The sequence below is a fragment of the Dendrobium catenatum genome, unplaced genomic scaffold (genome assembly GCF_001605985.2).
Source record: "Dendrobium catenatum unplaced genomic scaffold, ASM160598v2 fragScaff_scaffold_868, whole genome shotgun sequence".
In the NCBI taxonomy this organism is placed as follows: Eukaryota; Viridiplantae; Streptophyta; class Magnoliopsida; order Asparagales; family Orchidaceae; genus Dendrobium; species Dendrobium catenatum.
In genome coordinates, this window is record NW_021319330.1 from 124314 (window position 1) to 144683 (window position 20370).

General features: G+C 35.7%; 1 protein-coding gene across 6 annotated transcripts in view; it reads left to right on the forward strand.

The window, feature by feature from the left end:
* Window positions 1-12971: 12971 nt before the first annotated feature.
* Window positions 12972-20370, forward strand: part of LOC110092935 (lysM domain receptor-like kinase 3) — a 71021-nt gene continuing 63622 nt past the window's right edge. For 5 of the 6 annotated variants that reach the window (XR_003701567.1, XR_003701568.1, XM_028697090.1 and 2 more), the window contains exons 1-2: window positions 12972-13926; window positions 14574-14654. Coding sequence is in view for 4 of the 6 variants with exons in the window: in XM_028697090.1 (XP_028552923.1) it covers window positions 13332-13926; window positions 14574-14654 (676 nt within the window). In the remaining 2 variants the exon portion in view is untranslated. The remainder of the gene's footprint in view (window positions 13927-14573; window positions 14655-20370) is intronic. The other variant, XM_028697089.1, reaches the window with a different exon arrangement.

Consider the following 20370-nt stretch of genomic DNA (forward strand, 5'->3'; position numbering starts at 1 on the left):
TTCATTACAGCTACTACACCTTCATTGGCAGAAATTGCGCCAACTTCTGATACCATATCCTTCCCATAACCATCCCCTAACCCTTCTTCAGAATGTTGTGCTCCAGAACCAGAAGCTGGTATATGATTTTCCAGAGACATGTTAATCTCTTTACTATCTACCACCTTCTTCTGATAAGTTGCCTTCAATCTTCCATTTCTCCTATAATTGACATGGACCCAAGGTCCATAATTTAACTCTTCCCTGCGAGCATTCACAATATATGCATTCTATTCTTTAGGAGGCGGAACAAAATAAACACTGGTTGCACTTCCTTTATCAGTACATACATTACAGAGATGACCAATTTTTTCACACTTGTAACAAAAGGTTGAGATTTTTTCATACTCAATCTTTTTAAAGAAATGACCTTCTAGCCCGTCCACCCAAACACCCATCGGCAATTGTTTATCAAGCTCCAAATGAACACAAACTGTTGTAAACTCCCTCCTTCCCCATTGGAACATGTCACCATCAATAAGCAAAGGAGTCCCTATTAATCATGTAATCCTTGCCACATTAATTTTATCCCAGCAAAATAGTAGAAGATTTGGCAATCTTACCCACACAAGAGATGTTAAACCTTTAAGGGAATTTGTAGAAAACTTAGGACTCCACTTATCAAGTCCAATAATATGACCATTTACAAACCATGGTCCTCCTGCAATGACTTTTCCCACAGATTCTTGTGAAAAAAAGGAGCACAGTATCCATCCTGAACCAAGGACTGTTACATGAAATATCCCGAATTGGGTCCATTGGCGTCTCAATTCAGCTGAAGTAATCTGGATTGAAATATTTCTCCCAAATACTTTAACCACAATTGAATTTTGAAGTTTCTACAAATTCTCCAACACCTTAGGCTGAAATAATTTGATAGCCTTGCCATCATCAGACAAGAAGGATTCTCCCATTGGCAAATTCACTGTGATATGAGAATGTTTAATCCAAGGATTATGAACATTCTTAATATGAAGAGAATTCCAACTCTTCCGACTCCACTTGAACATTTTCCCAAACATTTGAAGTGCTAACTCCCATCTTTTGAACTGAAGGGTCTCCCTTTGCTAAATTCCCATTATTTCCAAACCTGTTCACAAATATTTTCATACTAGAATATGATGATTCAAAATCATTTGAAATAGCATTCAAATTAGACGAAGGAGTAACTACATTTGAATCAAGAATAACTTATTTTCCCTTCTCAATATCTGGTGAAGAAATCTTCAAACGTTCAGAGTAGTTCTCTCTGATCACCAACGGACCGTTGAACGGTCTTGAATTGCTTTCCAACTCTGATATAGCCGAATTAAGATTCAACAGTGATTTCTCCAAATTAGGATTTGTTGATGTCCAACCACCTGAAGTGGTCACCATCAGGCCTGCCATCTCCACCGACGTTGCCGCCAACCGAAAAGAAATTCAAAATTTTGAATTTTCTCTCTCTAGAAAATGGGACTCTCTCTCTAGAAAATGGGACTCTCTCTTTCTGTTGGGGGTTTTATATTTAATGTATACTCAAAAGTAATGTATGTCAATATTTTAATTTAATATATCCATTTTAATTATATGATTTAAAATGTATTATTTCTAATCAACAATCAAAATATTTGAAAGTAAAATATTATTCATATAAATTAAAATATACTTTATAATTAAATAACTTTAAATTCCACTTAAATGTTGTGATATGAATATCAATATTTTATAAAATCACCTCAAATATTTCAATCCTTGTATTATAAGATAATTTGAGCTTATTTTTCCCCCCTAATCCAAGTCATTTGACTTACTGAAGTTTATATTATAATTGGATTGGGTTGTTCTTACTTGTATATGAGAGTACTTTGGTTGTAAGAAAATTTTTCTATTTAAAAAAATAAGTTTTGCAAGACAAGCCTAAGATATAGTGGATTCTAAACTAAGAGTTGACTAGCATGAATGTATGTTTGATAAATTTTTATCCAAAACACATAAAAATATTATGTTATTTTATTTTACTTGCACTTGTGTTTCTTCATCATTTACTTTTTTTAAAAAAAAATTATATTAATTATTTTATTTAATAAATATTTTTCAAATCCCAATTCCTCCCTCTACCCTTTTTGGGGTGTCATAGTCCTCCAACACCATAGAACTCCCATTTTCTACAACACCAATTTATATAAATGATATATCAATATAATCACATATGGAAATGAATAAAATTGAATTGATTAATATCTTGTAAAGTCTTTATTTGTACAAAAATCTACAATAGAAAATTTTTGGGAGCAATAAACTAGATCATTATTGTATTGATAAACCCTATCTATTGCTCTTTATTTAAGTTAAGCTACATGGTCATCTTATCACACACACACACACACACACACACACACACACACACACACACAAACAAATAAAAGGACAATGGTGCAATGGAGAAGTCCAAAGCCCAAAACATTATTATTTTTAAAGAATAAGAAGCTATCAATGGTATTTTGTTTCAAAATAAAATTTAATTATATTTTTCAAAAGAATAATAAAAATCATTTTTCTCTAATGAATTTTAAAGCATACAGACTTATATTTCACTTTTTTTAATATGTTGTTTAGAGTTTAACCTTTACTCCGCTAGGGGTATTCTCCCTTTTACACTGCCCCTTTCTGTTGAGGGAATCTCTCCCTCCCCACCTCCTTCATCGAACTCAAACCATAAGACTTCCCCCACCTCCCTAGCTCCTCCATTTTTGGGCCTCCTCTCGCTCCTACAACTACAAATTGGATATCCAACCTCACCACTTGTGAAACTTTCATGAATGAGTTCTTGATATTCTTCAACCCTCCATAGCGAAAAATCCCATTTTTTGTCGATGAAATATCTAATTGGGTTTTAGAATGGGGGTTATCACTCGTTGGTTGCTCAATTGGTCGGCAACCATTTTACAAAAGCTTGCATTTTGCTATTAACAAGGTCTGGAAGCTGAAAGGACACTTTTAATCCTCTCCTTGAATGATGGGTTTTTTCTTCTTAAGTTTATTACTCTGGAGGATTTTGATATAGCCTGGATGGGGGGGCCATAGTTCTTCTTAGGGATACTATTTATACTTTAAAAATGGTCCCCTAAATGTAAGCCTACACAGGATGAGTTAACCTCCATTCATTTGTGGATTAAAAATCTTAATATTTCCCTTTCTATATAAAACCCTAAGGGCATTTCTAGAATTGCAATTTATGTCGGTTCATCCCTTGTGGTTGACTCCCTTAGTACCAAGAAGACATGTCTAACCTTTGAAAGTGTTTGTGTTCTGATTACTAGCACCTCTCCCTTACCCGATGAAATTCTAAATTAGTTGGATGATGAAGACCTGATTCTCAAAGTTCTTTATGATTAGAAACCTATCTTTTGTGAGGGTTGTCATTCTCTCACGCATCCGTCGAACCTTTGTCCTTCTTCCTAAGCTCCAAAATAGTAGCATATCCATCACCCTAGAGGTAGATGTGTGAGTAGAAACCACAGAGGTCACAAGTCCCATTCTATTGATGCTAAAACTCAGAATGAACCCACCTCTACTTCCATTACTTATCCCCCTCCCCCTAACCTACGCCTCAGCTTGCTGCTAATGTTATCTCTATGATTACTATTCCTCCTTCTCTCCCCCCTAAACCCATTGCTAAGGCTTTCCCTTCTTCCACCCTTCCAACCACTAGCTCACTTCCCCCCTCCCATGGAAAAGATTGCATTCCTAACCTCAACTATTCTACTAAGGAAACCTTTTCCTCGAAATAAATTCCATGAATCACCCTTCCCAAAATCAACAATATTTCCTCTCCCAAAAAGTTTGTTATATACCATCAAAAAAGTTAAAGTCGAGAGAAAGTGCGTTCTTTTTTGAATTTTCGGTTTCCCGGCTTGCTTGTTGCCGGTAGCTTTGACATTGAAGATGATGGAGGAGGGCCGCCGTCCGTCGAAGGCGGCGGCTATAATAGGATCTGGGACTGGAGGTATTGGTATTCAAGATCTTGAAGGAGTCAATCGAGTGGATGGTAATTTGAAAATTTTGAATTTTGAATCTGCTTTCAAAAATTCTGGAAAACTATTGCTGATTAGAGAGAATGTAGATAATGTTCTGAAGAAGAAAATGTATGTAGAATGGAAAGGTAAAGGAATTGTTGGAGAAATTGGTTTGGTTATGCCTCATTTGTCGGGTAAAGCATTGGAACGTGATGTGGTTGATCAATCAACATCATCTTCTGGAATGAAACTTTTTGTTAATAGGTTTGGAAATTCAAATGCAATCTCCGGAGTTGTCCGTGGGATAAATGCGAATTCCAATTCCCCTGTTAACACAGATTTTCATTCTGAAGGGTGCTCGTCTAAGGAGGAATCAATGGGAAAGGAGAAGGATGCTGTGGATTTGTCTATCAAATTCGTGAAGGAAACAATGAGTAATCCCAGGTCGAAAATGCCGTATATCCAACTGGATTTCAAAGAGGAGGATTTGGTGTTATCAGAAGACGGCAAAGCAGTTAAACTAATTGAGGAAGTGGAAATTCTGAATTCCAGCAAGCTGAAGAAATCCTTAGTAATTAAGGTATTTGGGAAGGACATTCCTTCTCATATTGTTGCTTGGGAAATTAGAAGACAATGGAAACAATTTGGTAATTTCCACTTCACTACACTTGGCAAAGGTTGGTTTTTATGTTCTTTCGGTTCGGTGGAAATGATGGAAGGTGTTTTGGCTGGTGGACCATGGTTTGTCAATGGACACATTGTGGGTATGGAGAAATGGTCGTTGGAGTTCTCTACCCTTTCTTTAAAGGGTCTATCTTCTCCAATATGGATTAGGATGCCTCACTTGCCATTGCATTGCTGGGATGAGAAGAATGTGGCTATAATAGCAGCTATGATTGGCAAACCTCTTATGATGGATGGAAATATGTTTCAATGGGGGAAGAGAGAATTTGCAAGGGTTTGTGTTAGAGTTAATCTTGATCAACCTCTTCCCTTGGGAGTTTGGGTGGAGAGCATTGCTGGAAGGTTCTTTCAGAAAGTTGAGTACGAGAAGATATCCACTTTTTGTTTTGAATGCGGATTAGTAGGCCATGTAAAAGATGATTTCAAGTTGAAGAAATCTGTTGTGGAAGAACATACTACCACCAAAGTTCTTTCTGATCTTGGAAAGAAGGTGGAAAAAGAATTTGGAGGATAACAATGACTCTACCTATGGACCATGAATTATGGTTAATAGGAGGAACTCTAGAAGACCAGTGACTGTTAAGAATAATATGAAGAATACAAAAAAATAGTGGATGAAAACTAAAACTATTCATGGTAAGAAAGAGGCTTTGATAGAAGTCTTAGTGGAAGTGGGAACAACTATGGAGGTGGATTCTTTTACAAAGGATAACACTCTTGAAGATGGAGAAATCTGTGAAGTCCAGGAACAGCTTACTAATGATTTTCAGCCTTTGAAGGAAACTGCTGTGGAGATCCCAGACAAAGATGAAAATGCAGAAGTTAAGGTTGGTATGCATTCTTCTTTCAGTAATTCTTGCAGCCCTGTTCTTATGAATAAGTTTGATTTGCTGAACAATGAAGAGGTGGTTAGGGAGGTTGTTGATATGCCTAAACTCTCGGTTGCTATTGGTAGCAAGAATAAGGAGAGTAGGAATGTAGAAGAAGCAAAATCTTTGGCAGAAAAGGGTTTTTTAATTAGTAATGAGAAGTTGAATAGTGTAGAGAAAGAAAGAGATATTGGTTCAAATGGGGAAATCATGAAATGTAAGCTTGCTAAGGAGCTAAGGGATTTAGGGCCTATTAAAAACAAGCCACGTGGTAGATTCCTTGAAGGAGGCAATAAAAGAAGAGATGGGGGCTCTTCCCCCTTAATTATTTAAATGGAATCCATTGCTTTCTGGAATTGTAGAGGGGCCAAGAAGAGGGAGGCCTCTCTTTATATGAAGGAGTTTATTAAAGATTTTAAAATCTTTTTTGTTGGATTGGTTGACACGAAATTTAACTCTTTTGATAGAGTCTCTTTTAATAGATTGATGGGCCCTTTGTGGGGTTTTTTTCTTCTTCCTTCAGAAGGTCTTTCATGTGGTATTATGATCATTTGGAGAGTGGATATTGCATCTTTTTCTGTTGTTAAGACATTAAATCAATGTGTTATTGGGGATCTTAATGTCCTTAATAAGGAAGTTTGGAGAATCAATACTATTTATGGTAGTAAGGAGACTCACAAAAGAAGGTTACTTTGGGAATGTATCCAAGAGCATTCTCAAATGAATATACCTTCTATTATTGGTGGTGACTTCAATTGTATTTTGGCTAATGAAGATAAGAAAGGTGGTAGGAAGTTTGTTTTCTCCCAAGGCCCTATGGAGATGTTAAAATTTATCAATGAGAATGATTTCCATGAAATTGACTTTATTGGACCAAGATTTACTTGGTGTAACAACAAAACAGGAGGTGGTAGAATCCTTGAAAGGTTGGATAGATGTCTCCTCAATTCTTTGGCCTTGAATAAAATACAAATTGCGGTTATAAGACACTTGTCTAGAGTGGCTTCATATCATAGCCCAATTGTACTTAAGTTGTATGATTCGGTTCCATTTGAAAGAAGGGGTTTAAAATTTGAAGATGCTTAGTTATCCTTCAAGACTTCGGCTCACATCATTTCTAAAGTATGGAAGAAAAATTTCTTAGGAGATGATATGGATATCCTTAATAAGAAGTGTAAAAGAAGTTTGAAGGATTTGTTCTATTGGAGCAAGTCTAAGTTGAATGATTTTTCTAAAGAAAAAGAAAGGTTGAAGGCTGAAATTTCTCAGATTCAAGAGGAGGAAGCTAGTGAAGGTTGGCTAGACAATGATAAACTTTGGGTGCTTAGGAGCAAAGTCAAGGAGCTTAATGTAATTCTCAATTGTTTGAATACTTGGTGGAGGCAAAGGGCAAAAGTAAAGTGGATTGAAGATGGTGATTCAAACACCAAATTTTTTTCATTCTTTTGCAAATGCTAGAAGAAATGCAAATTGGATTTCTCAGATTAAAGATGCTAATGGAAATCTGATTAATGAATCAAAGGAGGTGGAAGAGGTTTTACTTCACTATTTCAAGAACAAGTGGAAGAGCAAGGGCTGTTGTTTGAACAATTGGCCTAAACCGTGGCAGACTTTAGAAGCTGATGACAGATTTTGGCTTAATAGGGAACTCTCTTCACTTGAGATAGAGGAGGTTGTTATGAAGTTGGGCATTAATAAAGCTCCTGGTTGTGATGGGGTCACATACTCCTTCTTTAAAGCATTTTGGTGTATCATTGGTGAGGATGTCATTAGAGCTATTAAGCTTTTCTTTTCTACAGGTAAATTGTGCAAGGAGTGGAAAGACACTTTGATTGTTTTGATTCCTAAATCTTCTAACCCAGCTTCTCCAGCAGCTTTTCGTCCTATTAGTTTGTGAAATTCTATTTATAAAATTGTAGCTAAAATTTTGTTGAATAGAATGGTGGAGATCATTCCTAAAATTGCTTATGAGGAGCAAGTGGCTTTTGTGAAAGGGAGGTCAATTTCAGATCATATCCTTTTGGCATAAGAAATATTTCACAAGCTTAGACATTTTAAAGCTAACAACGGGTTCTTAGCCATTAAAGTTGACATGGAACATGCATATGATAGCATGTGTTGGGCAATTCTTCAGAAAATTATATTAGATCTGGGTTTTCCTTTCAAATTTGTCAACTTGGTGATGGAGTGTATTTCAGATCCCAGATTTTCCATTATGATTAATGGATCTAATTCCAACTGGATTGAAGGGAGAAGTGGATTCAGACAAGGGTGTCCACTCTCTCCATTTCTTTTTATATTGTGCTCACAACTTCTTTCCAACTGTTTTTCTGAAGAAGGATTGGAGATAGGTGTGAAAATTTCTTCTAGAGCTCAGAGAATTTCTCATCTCCTATTTGCTGATGACATCTTGGTATTTTTGGAAGGAAAGACAAATAATGTGAAGAAGGTTAAATATATTTTTTAAAAATACTGCTCTTGGACCGATCAGAATATCAATTTTCTGAAATCATCTTTGATGTGCAGCAGTTTGGTTATAAGGAGAAGAAGTAAAATGTTCTCTAAATTACTAGGAATCAAAGTGGTGAAGGAATTTGAATGCTTGGGAATCAAGATGGCATTGAGAAGACTAAAGTATTCAGATTTCCAACATTTACTGGACAAATCTATCAAGAAGCTTAATGCTTGGGGTAACAGATACATCTCTCTTGCTGGTAGACTGGTTTTGATAAAAACAGTGTACCTTTCTCTTCCAGTTTTTCTTATGTCTTATTCTCTTGTTCCTTTGAAATTTTTGAAAGATTTTGAGAAATTGTGTAGAGACTTCATTTGGAATAGAAGTGATGGTAATCATGGGATCCACTATGTAGCTTGGGATTCCATTTGTAAACCAAAGCAGTTCGGTGGCTGGGGACTGAATTCGGCAATTGCTAGAAGAGACTCATTGAGAGCAAAGTTTGCTTGGAGGATTATTGAGAACCCAGATTCTCTGCTATCTAGAAATTTTCTTAGAAAGTATGGAGATAATTGGATCAGCAATGTGAACTACATGAGCAAATCTTCTACTTCTTGGAATATTATTCATCAGGGGTGGAAAGCTCTTTCAAATCTTGTCATATGGAAGGTGTGTGATGGTTCCAAGATTAATGTGTTAAAAGACACTTGGATCTTGGACTTGAGTTTAAATAAATGGCCGACGTTTGTTGGAACTTTGGTTGATGAGAATTTAACACTTGACTACTTCATTAATGAGGGAAGTTGGGATGTTGATAAGTTGAGGTTGCACTTTGGTGAAGAGTTGTTGCAGCTTTTTTGCAATATTCAATTTACACAAAACTCTCAACATGATTGTATGGAGATGAAGCTGAAATTGACAGGGAAATCAATTGTTGCACTTATTATGGAGGACTTTTTCAAAGGCTATCGGGATGATGAGTTAGCTTCTTGGTTATTTAAACTTAAACTTAATGCCCGTGTAGAACTCTTTATTTGGAGGCTCAACAAAGATGCCATTCCAACAGAATTCTTTCTATTCAAAAGGAGATTATCGGGTTCTTGCTTGTGTCCATGGGGTTGTGATGAAAATGAAGATGTGGATCATGTTTCTTCCAATTGCTCTAAACTTTTGAAGATTATTAAAGTGCTAAGGAGCTGGGGATTCCAAATTCCTAATTTTTAGAATTGGGAAGATTGCTTAATTGGTCTCAGGGAATTAAAGAAGACAAATATTATGTTAGTTAGGATTTATCTCACAATGCTTTAGTTTATCTGGAACAATAGAAGCAAGATTAAGCATGGAAAATCAAGTGACAGTAACATCATGATTGCTGCTTCTACTCTAGCTTTTCTGGGATCTGCTAAAATCAGCGCACCACTTTCGAATCACTGGGTTGCTAATCAGTCCCTTGGACTGTGTTCAAACAAATGGCAACCTCCTCCACCCGAGTGGATCAAAATAAATTTTGATGCTTCACTAAAAAATAACTATATAGCTGGCATTGGTGGTGCAATAAGGGATTGTAAAGGAAGATTTATCTTGGCCTTTGGTAAAGGTAAGGTACATTGGGACATTGCTCCACTTGAAGGAAGTGATGCACGGTAGATTACTAGATGTCAAAGGCATTATATTAGAAGGTGATAATAAGAATGTTATCCTTTTTCTTCAGAATTTGTACAGAAAACCGAAGAGGAAGGGTTGGATCTCGAATGAAGAAGATTTCTCTTTTCTTGGTGAGTTTAATAATGTGTTCTTTCATTGGGTTAATCATAATTGTAATAAGTTAGCCGATTATTGTGCTAACTTAGCTTGTTCTTATGATTTTGTTTGGGACTTTTTTGGTGAAAGCTATCTTCCATCTTCTTTTATGGATCTTGTAAAAGAAGAATGTGATAGTATAGCTAACTCACATTAGTTTGTATCCTTGCTGTTATTTTTAATGCATCTTTCACTACAGGAAAATCACCCAAACCCGGCTGTTTTTTCCGACCGTTTGGGTGAAAAAACCGGTAGTTTTGAAATCTACCGGCGGCTTTGCGACCGAAATGAGAGAGAGAGAGAAGGAAAGAATAGAAATGAAATGCGAGGTGCGGGTCTATTCATTTTAGGGCATTTACCGGCGGTATTCCGGCGGTCAGGACCACCGGTACCATAATAACTTACCAACGACGGTCCAAGCCGCCAGGCAATATTGAAGTTCGGCGGTTTGCCGGCGATTTATGGACCGTCGCTAGTACCGGCAGTTTAACGTAACAAACCCACCGGTTAGGCTGCCGGTAAAAGCCGGCAGTAAAACCGCCGGCTAAACCGCAGTTAAAACCGGCGGTCTATAAACCGCTGGTTAGAACCGTCGGTAATCGGCATTTTTCCTGTAGTGTTTGCATCTTTCAAAAAAAAAAAAAAAAAGTTTGTTATATTACAAACTAATGAACTTCCCCCAGACTCTATTTAGGTTTAACCCCTTCTTTCGACTAAGGCTCCTTCTTAGAATAAACACCCCCACCCCAAAACTTTGAAAATCCAAATTTGCTAAAAAGGCAAAACCCTTAACCTTCAAATGCCAATGAATCTCCCCTCAATAGGCTATTGGAATGTTAGGGTTATAATAGCCCTGATAATATTGCTACTTCTCAAGAGCTTATCGAATAACATAAGATTAAGATGTTATTCATCCTTGAAGCCAAAATCCATAGATTTTTAGTTCTGGACATTTGGTTCATTAAATCTCACAAAATATTGTAAAATGAAGCTTGTTGTGATAATTTTAGTTCCTTCCCCTGGATTTGTCTGAAATGGGACTCCTCTTGCAACACCTTCTCTCCCTCCCTCTTCTCCTCCCAGCTAATTCATGGGAAAACCTTGTATGGCTCTTCCCCTCCGATTCTTCTTAGGTTATTTATGCTTATAATTCTCTTGATGAGAAGAGATCTCTCTGGAAACATATTTTAAATTTAGCATAAACTATTATATCTCCTTGGATCATTATGGGTGACTTCAATTGTTGTATATTTGCCTCTAAAAAATTTGGTGGCAATACTATTCCCTTTAGTAGGCTTGGTGAGCTTAACAATCTCATCTTCAATATTGGAGCTCAAGATCTTGCTTCTATGGGGCTATTTAATTCTTGCTTCAACCAAATGACCGACAATCTCATTTGTTTAAAGTTGGAAAGGTCATAATTAACTCTACCTAGCTTTAATCTTTTCCCTCTTCTTATTATAAAATTGGAACCCCCCCTCCCCCTCAAGAAAAATATTTTATCCACTCCCCCTTTGTCATGTTGTCTAGCTGTAATATTTCTAGAAATTGTAGATTTCTTTATATGAATTATTGGGCAAATATAAATGGTTTCTAGGAGGTTGTAAACTTTGCCTTTGCTACCCCCTCTCATATTAGCTCGAATTCCTGTCTTTATTCCAAACTTCATAACTTTAAAGGCTTTTTGAAAGCAAAGGTATGGGCTCCCTCTTCCTTTTTATCCGATTCTACTAAAAGTTTAACTATCCAGCAAAATGGTTTTCTTTTGGAGTTGCTGTAGAACCCCCTTGACCCCACCCTCAATCACCATTTGAAGGAAGTTAACAGACCTATGTGGATGATCTTTTTATTTTTGGGTTTGCCTCTTATCAGAATGCCCATGCTCTTAATAATATTCTTCAACATTTTGTTGAGGCTTTTGAGCTCTATCAATCAGACCAAATGCCCTATTCTCTTCTCACCTTACTCCTTTATGGTGGCTAATATCTCTTATATTCTCAGCTTTTATCTAGCTAGATATACTATTGAATATTTGGGATTACCTATATCCACTAAAAGGCTCACTTTTGTTAACTTCCAATCACTACTGAGCAAAATTTTTTACTCTACTTGATGGTTGGACAGTCAATTTTTTGTCTTTTGTAGGGAGAATTCATTTCCTTAAAGTCACTATTGCTAACACTTATGCCTATTGGATTAGAGGTTCTATTATTCCAAAGTCATGCTATAAGACAATTAATAGGTTATGCTCCAGATTTATGTTTCATGGTAATGTTAACGAACGAAAGCTGCATCTGATTTCCTGGAGCAAAACTTGTCGTCCCTAGACATGTGGTGGTTTGGGCATTCAGAATATTCACTCATTATAACAGGTTTGTGGGTTTAATCAGATTTGGAGGTTTCTTTCTATGGAGTCTCCTCTTGCTTTCGGGTTTAGAACCAAATATGTTTCTCCCTTGAAACCTCCTAAGAGGAGTCTAAACTTTGGAAATGGTTGTCTGCTACTTTAGAAATGGTTGTTTGCAGTAATATTAAAAAAACCATCTTTCTTAGAGTAGCAAAGCGGAAAAATTTAGACAGGATTAAAGATGCATGTCCTAATTGTTCCTAAGCTATCTGTGTGGGATTCATTTGGAGATTTTTGTGTTTCTGTGGGGCTTTTGTTTTGCCTCATTTTTAGACTTTTCATGGATCATGATGAGTGGCACCAACTTTTGCTAGCTCTTTGGATGACCCTTATGACAACGGGTCAACTTCACAAAAGGCCCCTATGGCAACCAAGTTTTTTTGAGCTTTTTTATCTGTTGTTTGTTTTGCTGATTTTTGATGTTGTGATTTTCATCTTAGTTGGTTTACCTTAACCTGAGCTTATGGCTTTCATTATTCTTTAAGACCCATTTTGATTGTTTTTAGAGTCTATTTTTTTTTAGTCATGCCTATTACTTGAGATTTCTTTCGGTCAAAGCTCAACTCATACTTTTAACTTCTATAGAATTATTTTTTTTCTTTCATAAAATTATATTCATCTTTTTCTTTAATGATATGAGCTAAGCCGCAAAATTTCCCCCCCCCCAAGTGTTTTTTCCTAGTTGTTCTTATACCGAACAACAATAAGTACTCTTCCGTAGAGTGAAAGAAAGGCATGGCCAGTGTGGGCTTTGTAACGTCCATAGGAACGCTTTAGGGGTCCACTTCCAACACGTTCTTCTTCTGTCCGTCTTCCACCCACTGGCTCCCCAATCCAATTGATCCATCATTACCAAATTCCACCTTCATTACACTTCTCTAGTCTCAATTCTCACTGGAGCTGACGCAATCTCTCTTCTTCGGCGGTAGAACTCACACTGTGATCTGTGATCACTTTTTTCCTAGGCCGGGGTTCCCCAATGCTCCTCGCCAACGAAAACATCTGGATCGATCCACTTCGCTCTCCACAGTTTAAGATTCGCGTTCATCACTCTTTTGATTAGCGCGTTTTTTTTTTCAATGTCTGAGATCCTCCAAATCGGTCTTCTAGCCTTCGTTTTCCTCCTCGCAAACTTCTTCCATTGCCACTCAACCTCTCCACCACTCAATTGCTCCGACACCGCTCGGATCTGCACCTCTTTTCTCGCTTTCAAAGCCGCCCCCAACGTAACCCTTCCTCTGGTGCAGAGCATGTTCGACGTTTTCCCCGAAGATGTAACCTCAGACGAGAGCAGTAGTCCTGACTACCTTTTCATCCGGAAGAACTGCTCCTGCCTTTACGACAAGAAGTATCTCGCCAACACCACATTTACCATGAGAGGGCGAGAGGGGTTAGTGAGCGCGGCGGTCGCCAGAGCCTACGACGGGCTCGCTGTACTTCCTAATTCGACGAGGAGGGCGCGTATGGGGGCAGTGATCTCACTGCACCTCTTTTGTGGGTGCTCGAGCGGGCTGTGGAACTACTTGATGAGCTATGTGATGGAGGTGGGGGATTCGATTGAGACGCTCTCGAGTAGGTTTGGGGTTAGCATGGATGACATCGAGACGGTAAATGAGATGGACGGTCCTAATGGCGGAGTCGTCGGTGGTGTTTATTATATTCCTCTTAATTCAGGTTTGACCTTCTTTTTCTCAACTTGTTATTGGGGATATGACGCGTGCCAAGCCAATCTTGGATATTGGCTGATGAGCTAGTTTCATTCCTCCTATTTGTCCAAATTCTTGAGAAAGTCTGCACTGTCATAGTATTCCTCATAAAAAGTAAATTTAGGGAAATAAATAACAAATTTTACTATCTTATATCCGGTGTTTCCCTGAAATTTTTAAGAGTGATATGGCGTGCCTTGAATTATAGGAAAAGCCTCGTGCTGTATGATGAAGACTTTGCCGGTAGTGAAGCTGCAATGTTTATGTCCCATTCATGAGATGGTTGATTGCTTCAGTTTGGGTGCTTTTGGAAATAAAAAGCCGATTTAGGTCCATTATTTTTGCTGACATGTTACTTTTAGAACCAAGTTATTTCACGACATCTGTGATGTAGGAAGAAAACATAAATAATCTGTATGCTGAAATTCCGCTTCATGCTTTTTTCCATCTGCAGACAGAAACTTTACTGTATTAAAATTCTTCCCTCTTGTTTCTTGATTATGTATTGATGCCCGTGAGTTTTGTTTTATTGCTTCTTGACCTAGTTTACTTATATTTTGCCTCTTATTTTCTTCTCAAATGATTTGCTCAAGTCTTGATTTGTTTTCCTTTCAGTTCCGGGGCAGCCTTATTTTGGCAAGGACATTTCTCCAACCGCTCATCCAACTCCTGCTCCAACCAGTTTGATGGTATCAGGTATGAGCCATGTACAATGCCTCTCTCTTTCTATTGCTCCCTTGCACCCTCTCTCCTTTTCTCCACACTAAAACTTTCATTATTAAGCTCTACGCATGTCAACTCCTGAGAAATTATTGTTCAAGAACGCTAAATTTTTAAAAGGAGCTTATTTCCTAATCCTACAAAGGAGTTTCTATAAACTTCAATTGTAGGGGTTTTAGGAGTTGAATCGCTTCTTCAAATGGCATCACCAAAATCCCCCCCTTGTTTTCTAGTTTTTCCAATTAAAGGATCAATTCTCAAACTTGATATTTTTTATAAAATTTTTTTATTTGTTGTTTGCTAGGCCAATCATTTAGGCCAACAATTTGTGTAGATCTTATATTTCTTTTAATGAATATAGATGATTATATGTTATAATTTATTTGTTCAAACAAGCTTATATTCAAGATTAGTGTAGATGATCATAATATTCACAACTAATAATTGTTAAAAGGGTTGCAAATGAGTTGAGTCGAGTTCGAACCAACCCTGACTTTTGACTTGAGCTTGGCTAGTTAATTGAGTTTGATATGGAGCTCAGTTTTATAAGTTTGTGCTGGCTAACGAGTGGGCTTGCTTATTATTAGAGAGAGAAATTAACACTGATTAGTGCAGTTAAAGCTAAAAAAAAGATAAAATTGATAAACAACCAGAGAAATATTGAGAAATTAGTTGATACAAGTAAGAGAATTATTATTTTTTAGAATATTTTACTAACTATTTATTTAAACTCTTAAATTTTAATATTTTAATTGTATTTTATATTAATATTTTTTAAATGAGTTAGTTCCGAGTCAACAAGTCGAGTTATGGTTGATTCAAATTTGGCTCATTTGCTTGTCTTATTTTGTTGAGCTCAAGCTAACTCATGAGTTGACTTGATATAGTTACACTCTTAGTTTGGCATTTAAGTCACACAAAAATATTTTTAGTTGCAACAATACTTGTTTGAGATAGACACATCATAAATTTTAGTGTTAATAAATAAATTATCCAATTTTTATGTTTTTGTGCCTTTAATTCACATGAATGTGCTTCGATTTTAGTGGTGCTAGTTGGGCATATGCCGAATAACTTGAATACCTATGGTTGTTATGGATTTGTATTCTCAAATCAAATCGAACCAATGAGGTGAACCAGCTTTTGAAGATAATCGCATGAATGTTGTGCGATTCCATTAAAACACTTTTGATTCTATCATTTATCCATTCTAGTTTGGCTATTGTGTGGATATGTCGATATTTCTACTAATTTCAAGATGACATGTCTATGTGATCAACCTTAAATTGTCCAAGATATAAAATAAAAATAGAAATCTTTAATTTTATTGGTGGTTAGATATCCTAATGTTAGGTGATATGCACACCTTTTGCTAATTTAGGTTTATAGATGTGCCTTTTATTAAAAGGATTATAAAAAGAGCTCCTTTAAAAAGTTTAGGCATTAAGAACAATGGAATGCTCAAGATTATGCTAATTATATATGAATTAAAATTTTGAGCCATATAATAATAATGGAAGAGAGTAATGGAATAAAGTGATCTAGTGGTGTGGACTTTCAGTGGAGATATTGGTATGGCTATTTTTTTATAGGAGAATGAAAAGGAAGCTATTGAATGTGATTTGAAGTTCAAAAGGCTTAGGGGAGTCCCACTTTTATTTGTTGGCCAAGGGTGTAAAAGGGTGACAGGTATTTGGTGATTTAGTTGAAATAGTTGAGTTTATAGGTTGATGGGACCAAGGATGGAGTGAGGACTCGATTATGTTGAGTTTTTTATGGTGTAGGTAATGTGAATAAGAGGTTGAAACAAGTTGATTGATAAGTTTAACAAATAACATGAACTATTGCTAGCAATAATTTACCATTCAAAATTCAAAAGCAAGGGAATAGAAAAAGATTACCTACAAGTGATAACAAAATCACCACTTGTTAAATAAAGATTTTTTCCTTGTGTTTGTTGCTCCCTGCTTTCTCCAAGGTGGTGCTCTACTAGAACCTCTAATACCAATTGATTTAGTGATGAGTGAACTTTTGGTGAGGATATTGGGTTGGATAGTTTTTTATGGCGTATGTAATTGAAAGTAGGCTACTAGATGTTGTGTGGAGTTCAAGGGCATCAGAAAGTTCAACTTCTATTAATCAAGTGGTGTAAAGGGATGATTTCATTGAAAGAATGGAGCTCATGGGTTGATGTATGGGACTTAAGATGAAGTGAGGGCTCCTTTATATTGAGTTTAAGATGTAGTGAGATGGTGGAAATGAAGTGTGTAGAGTTGGTGGAATGACAAGGGGGACATATTTTGGTCTTCTAAAAAAGGAATGCAAGGTAAATTGAATAAATAGTTGAAATGTTTGAGTTTCTTTTGGTTACGTCTAAAAATATAAGAGTTTATTATTTTTTTGTTTGGTTTAAAGTCAAATGAATGCAATTTAAAGCTCACCGGGTGGTCGGTTATGTAACTAGTGGTAGCAAAGGCGGTGGCAGATTGTAGCAGATCAGAGGGTCGTTGGCAGCCGACGAATGACACCAGGTGGATGGTGGGTGGCAACGAGCGGTGGGGCTAGGCGGCTATAGTGCCTGCCTGCGGTGTGTTTGAAACTCGGTTAATGACCAATAGGGGTGAGTTTAGAATTAATTTAACTTTTGCCCTGCGTTTATTGTGCTTTAAACCAAACAAGAATATTTTCAAAACTCTTGCATATGAAATATTTTATACTCTTTTTAATTCAAACCAAATAACCCTTACAAAGAATGATAATTTCTTTGCACGGGTTAAAATGATTTTAAGTGGGGGAAACATGATAACACTAAAGAATATGAAAAGGATGAGTAAATGAGATAATATAAAATAGTAATAATAATAGATAAACCCAACCTTATCAAAGGAAGGGAAAGAGTCAAGCCACCAAGCCAACCTTAACGAAGTAGCTACCAAACCAATATCAAAAAGTGGAAGTTCTTTTTCTATTCAATTAATCATTAATATCTTTCTTAGAATGTCATTCAACAATATGTAGAAGCATTATATAAGATAAAATGAAAATTATAAGGGGGATAGCAAGGTTTGATTGTTAGTTACATGTCAAAGAAGGAGCACTAAGCTCTTCGATGTGCATGTATCTCTTTGAAACTTCAATAGACACATCTTAACACTTCATTCATGCATCACGGGAGTTTGACCATCAGCAATATAGAAACTTTAAGGAGCAGGGGCCAACCAACACTTAATTGGGTGAGGTGGAAATAATGTGGTGGAGGTTTTGACTGACTTGTTTTCTTGGTTTACTTAATTTTAACTTGCATATATAGCAAATATTAGATGATTGCTAAATATTTTTCATTTAGTTATTACATCAATACTATATATATATATATATATACAGAAAAAACAAAAATAGTATAAAACATTGCAAAAACCAATGAACTATATTGCATTATCTATGCCAAATTGCTTTTCGGCTGAAATAGATCAGTCTTGCTAATTATAGATTGAGTATGAAACAACTTGACCAGTTAATGATGGTTAATTCTCGAGAATTCAAGTTGCCCAATCTATTCAACATTTGATATATCTCTTACTCAGCCATGAGATCACTTGAATTTGTAATTTACCATGAGTTCTCTATGTATTTAGAAATTTACAAGAAACATAGACTTATTCATTTTACAACAATTATTTAAACTGTGATCAGAACCAATGAATTATATTGCATTATGTTGTATACCTAATGTCGCTTATGCTGGATTAAACAAGCCTTGCCAACTATGATGCACGGACACGGACACGGCGACACGGACACGACACGACACGGACACAGGACACGGTTTTTTTTTTTAAATATAGGACACGGGTACGGCGCGGACACGGTGTCGGACACTGCACGCCTCTTTGAGGAGAAGTGTCGGTGCATCATAGCTTGCCAATCATTATGAACTGAGTTTACAACAAGTTGAGCAATTAAAGATGATTAATTCACTAGAAATTTCAAATTCCCAGTCTATTCAACATTTTCCTTAAACATTTGACTATCACTTATTCGACCTTGAGATCACTTGAAATTGTAATTTATCCATGCTCCTTACTTTTTCTTCAAGGCTGAGCTTTAATACCAAATGATGTCGTCGTTGGTGTACTTTTGGTTGGAATGGAATTTTTTTTTTTTATTGCAAGGGAATGGAAATGATGCTATTAGATAATGTTTAGAGTCTACGTACTGAAAGTTTGCTCCCAAAGTTGGTCTAGAGGTGTAAAAAGGAGATTTTGTTTAAAGAGTGGATCTTATGGGTTGATGTATGGGACTTTTTTTTTATTTTTTTATTTTTTATTTTTTAAGATGGAGTTAAGGCCTAACAATGTTAAGTATTGGATGAGTTGTAATGGAAAGAGTAAAAAATTTGGGTTGTTAAATGATGATTAGGCGTTTAGAGGAGCTAAAAAGACAAGATAATAGATTTTTGGTAATTTTTTTTTTTTTGAAAATGTTTACAAAGGAAAGAGAATTCCGTTGCATTGGTTTAAATCTTGAAGGAATAGACATTTGGAACTCCATGACATTAAAGATGATAGAAATGATGGGAAAACGACAAATAAAGAAGATAAAATCAATGTTTTGAAAATCAGACTGAATTGACCAGTTCGACTTATTCCATTGTGAATCAATCAAGTTGTTGGTTAAGTCAACCTTGAAAACTGGATTTGCAATGCTAAGTTGTTTGAATTGTTGGTTTGACTGGAAAACCGTTGAACCGGTAGGTTCTACAACTATTATATTTTATTTTATTAAATTTTTTACTAATATATTTTTATTTAATTATTTTTTTAATTTTTAATATTTATTTAAAGGAATATATGCGAGCAAATTTAATAAGAATATACAACTGCCACTTCATCCAAGTTGATTTGTTGCTAGTAACCTATGTTTTACACTATATAAAAACAATTATTAAAATTCCCCTATGATATGGGACTAGAAAGCATCTATGAATTTTGGATGAGAGTTAAATTGAGAAATTAGGCTGGGCTGGGAATTTGGGGTGAGAATGGGTATTTATAAAAATTAAGAACATAATTTTTTATTATAAAATTTATATATTATATTTATACATTTAATTTATTATTATTTTTTTAATTTTAAACCTATTAATTATTCATATAACAATATTTATGATATACTTATAATTATATTCATATTAATGATTAATTGAGATTCTTAATTACCTTTATATTAAGCCTTAATCAAGCTTATTCATGAGCATTAATCAAGGTTGTTTGTATTCACCTTTAAAATTGTAATTATTGTTTAATTTATATTTTATTTGAATAATATAATATTTATTATGTCATCTTGTTCAATTCTCATTGAACTATTGAACCGTGAACTCTTGCTTCTTTCGATTTCATGTCCAATTCGATTTTTAGAACCTTGGATAAGATAGTAATAGAATAATAGATAAACTCAACCTTGCCAAAAACAAGGGAAAGAGGCAAGCAACCAAGCCAATCTTAAGGAATTAACCACTAAGAAAATTACAAAGAGAGGAAAGCTCCATTTCTATTCAATTAATCATCAACATCTTCCTTATAATATCCTTCCTTTAGCAATATATAGAAGCATTACATGAAATTAAACAAAAATTAAAAGGGTGGAATAAGGGTTCATCGTTGCCTTAAAGTCCAAGGAGGAGGGCAAA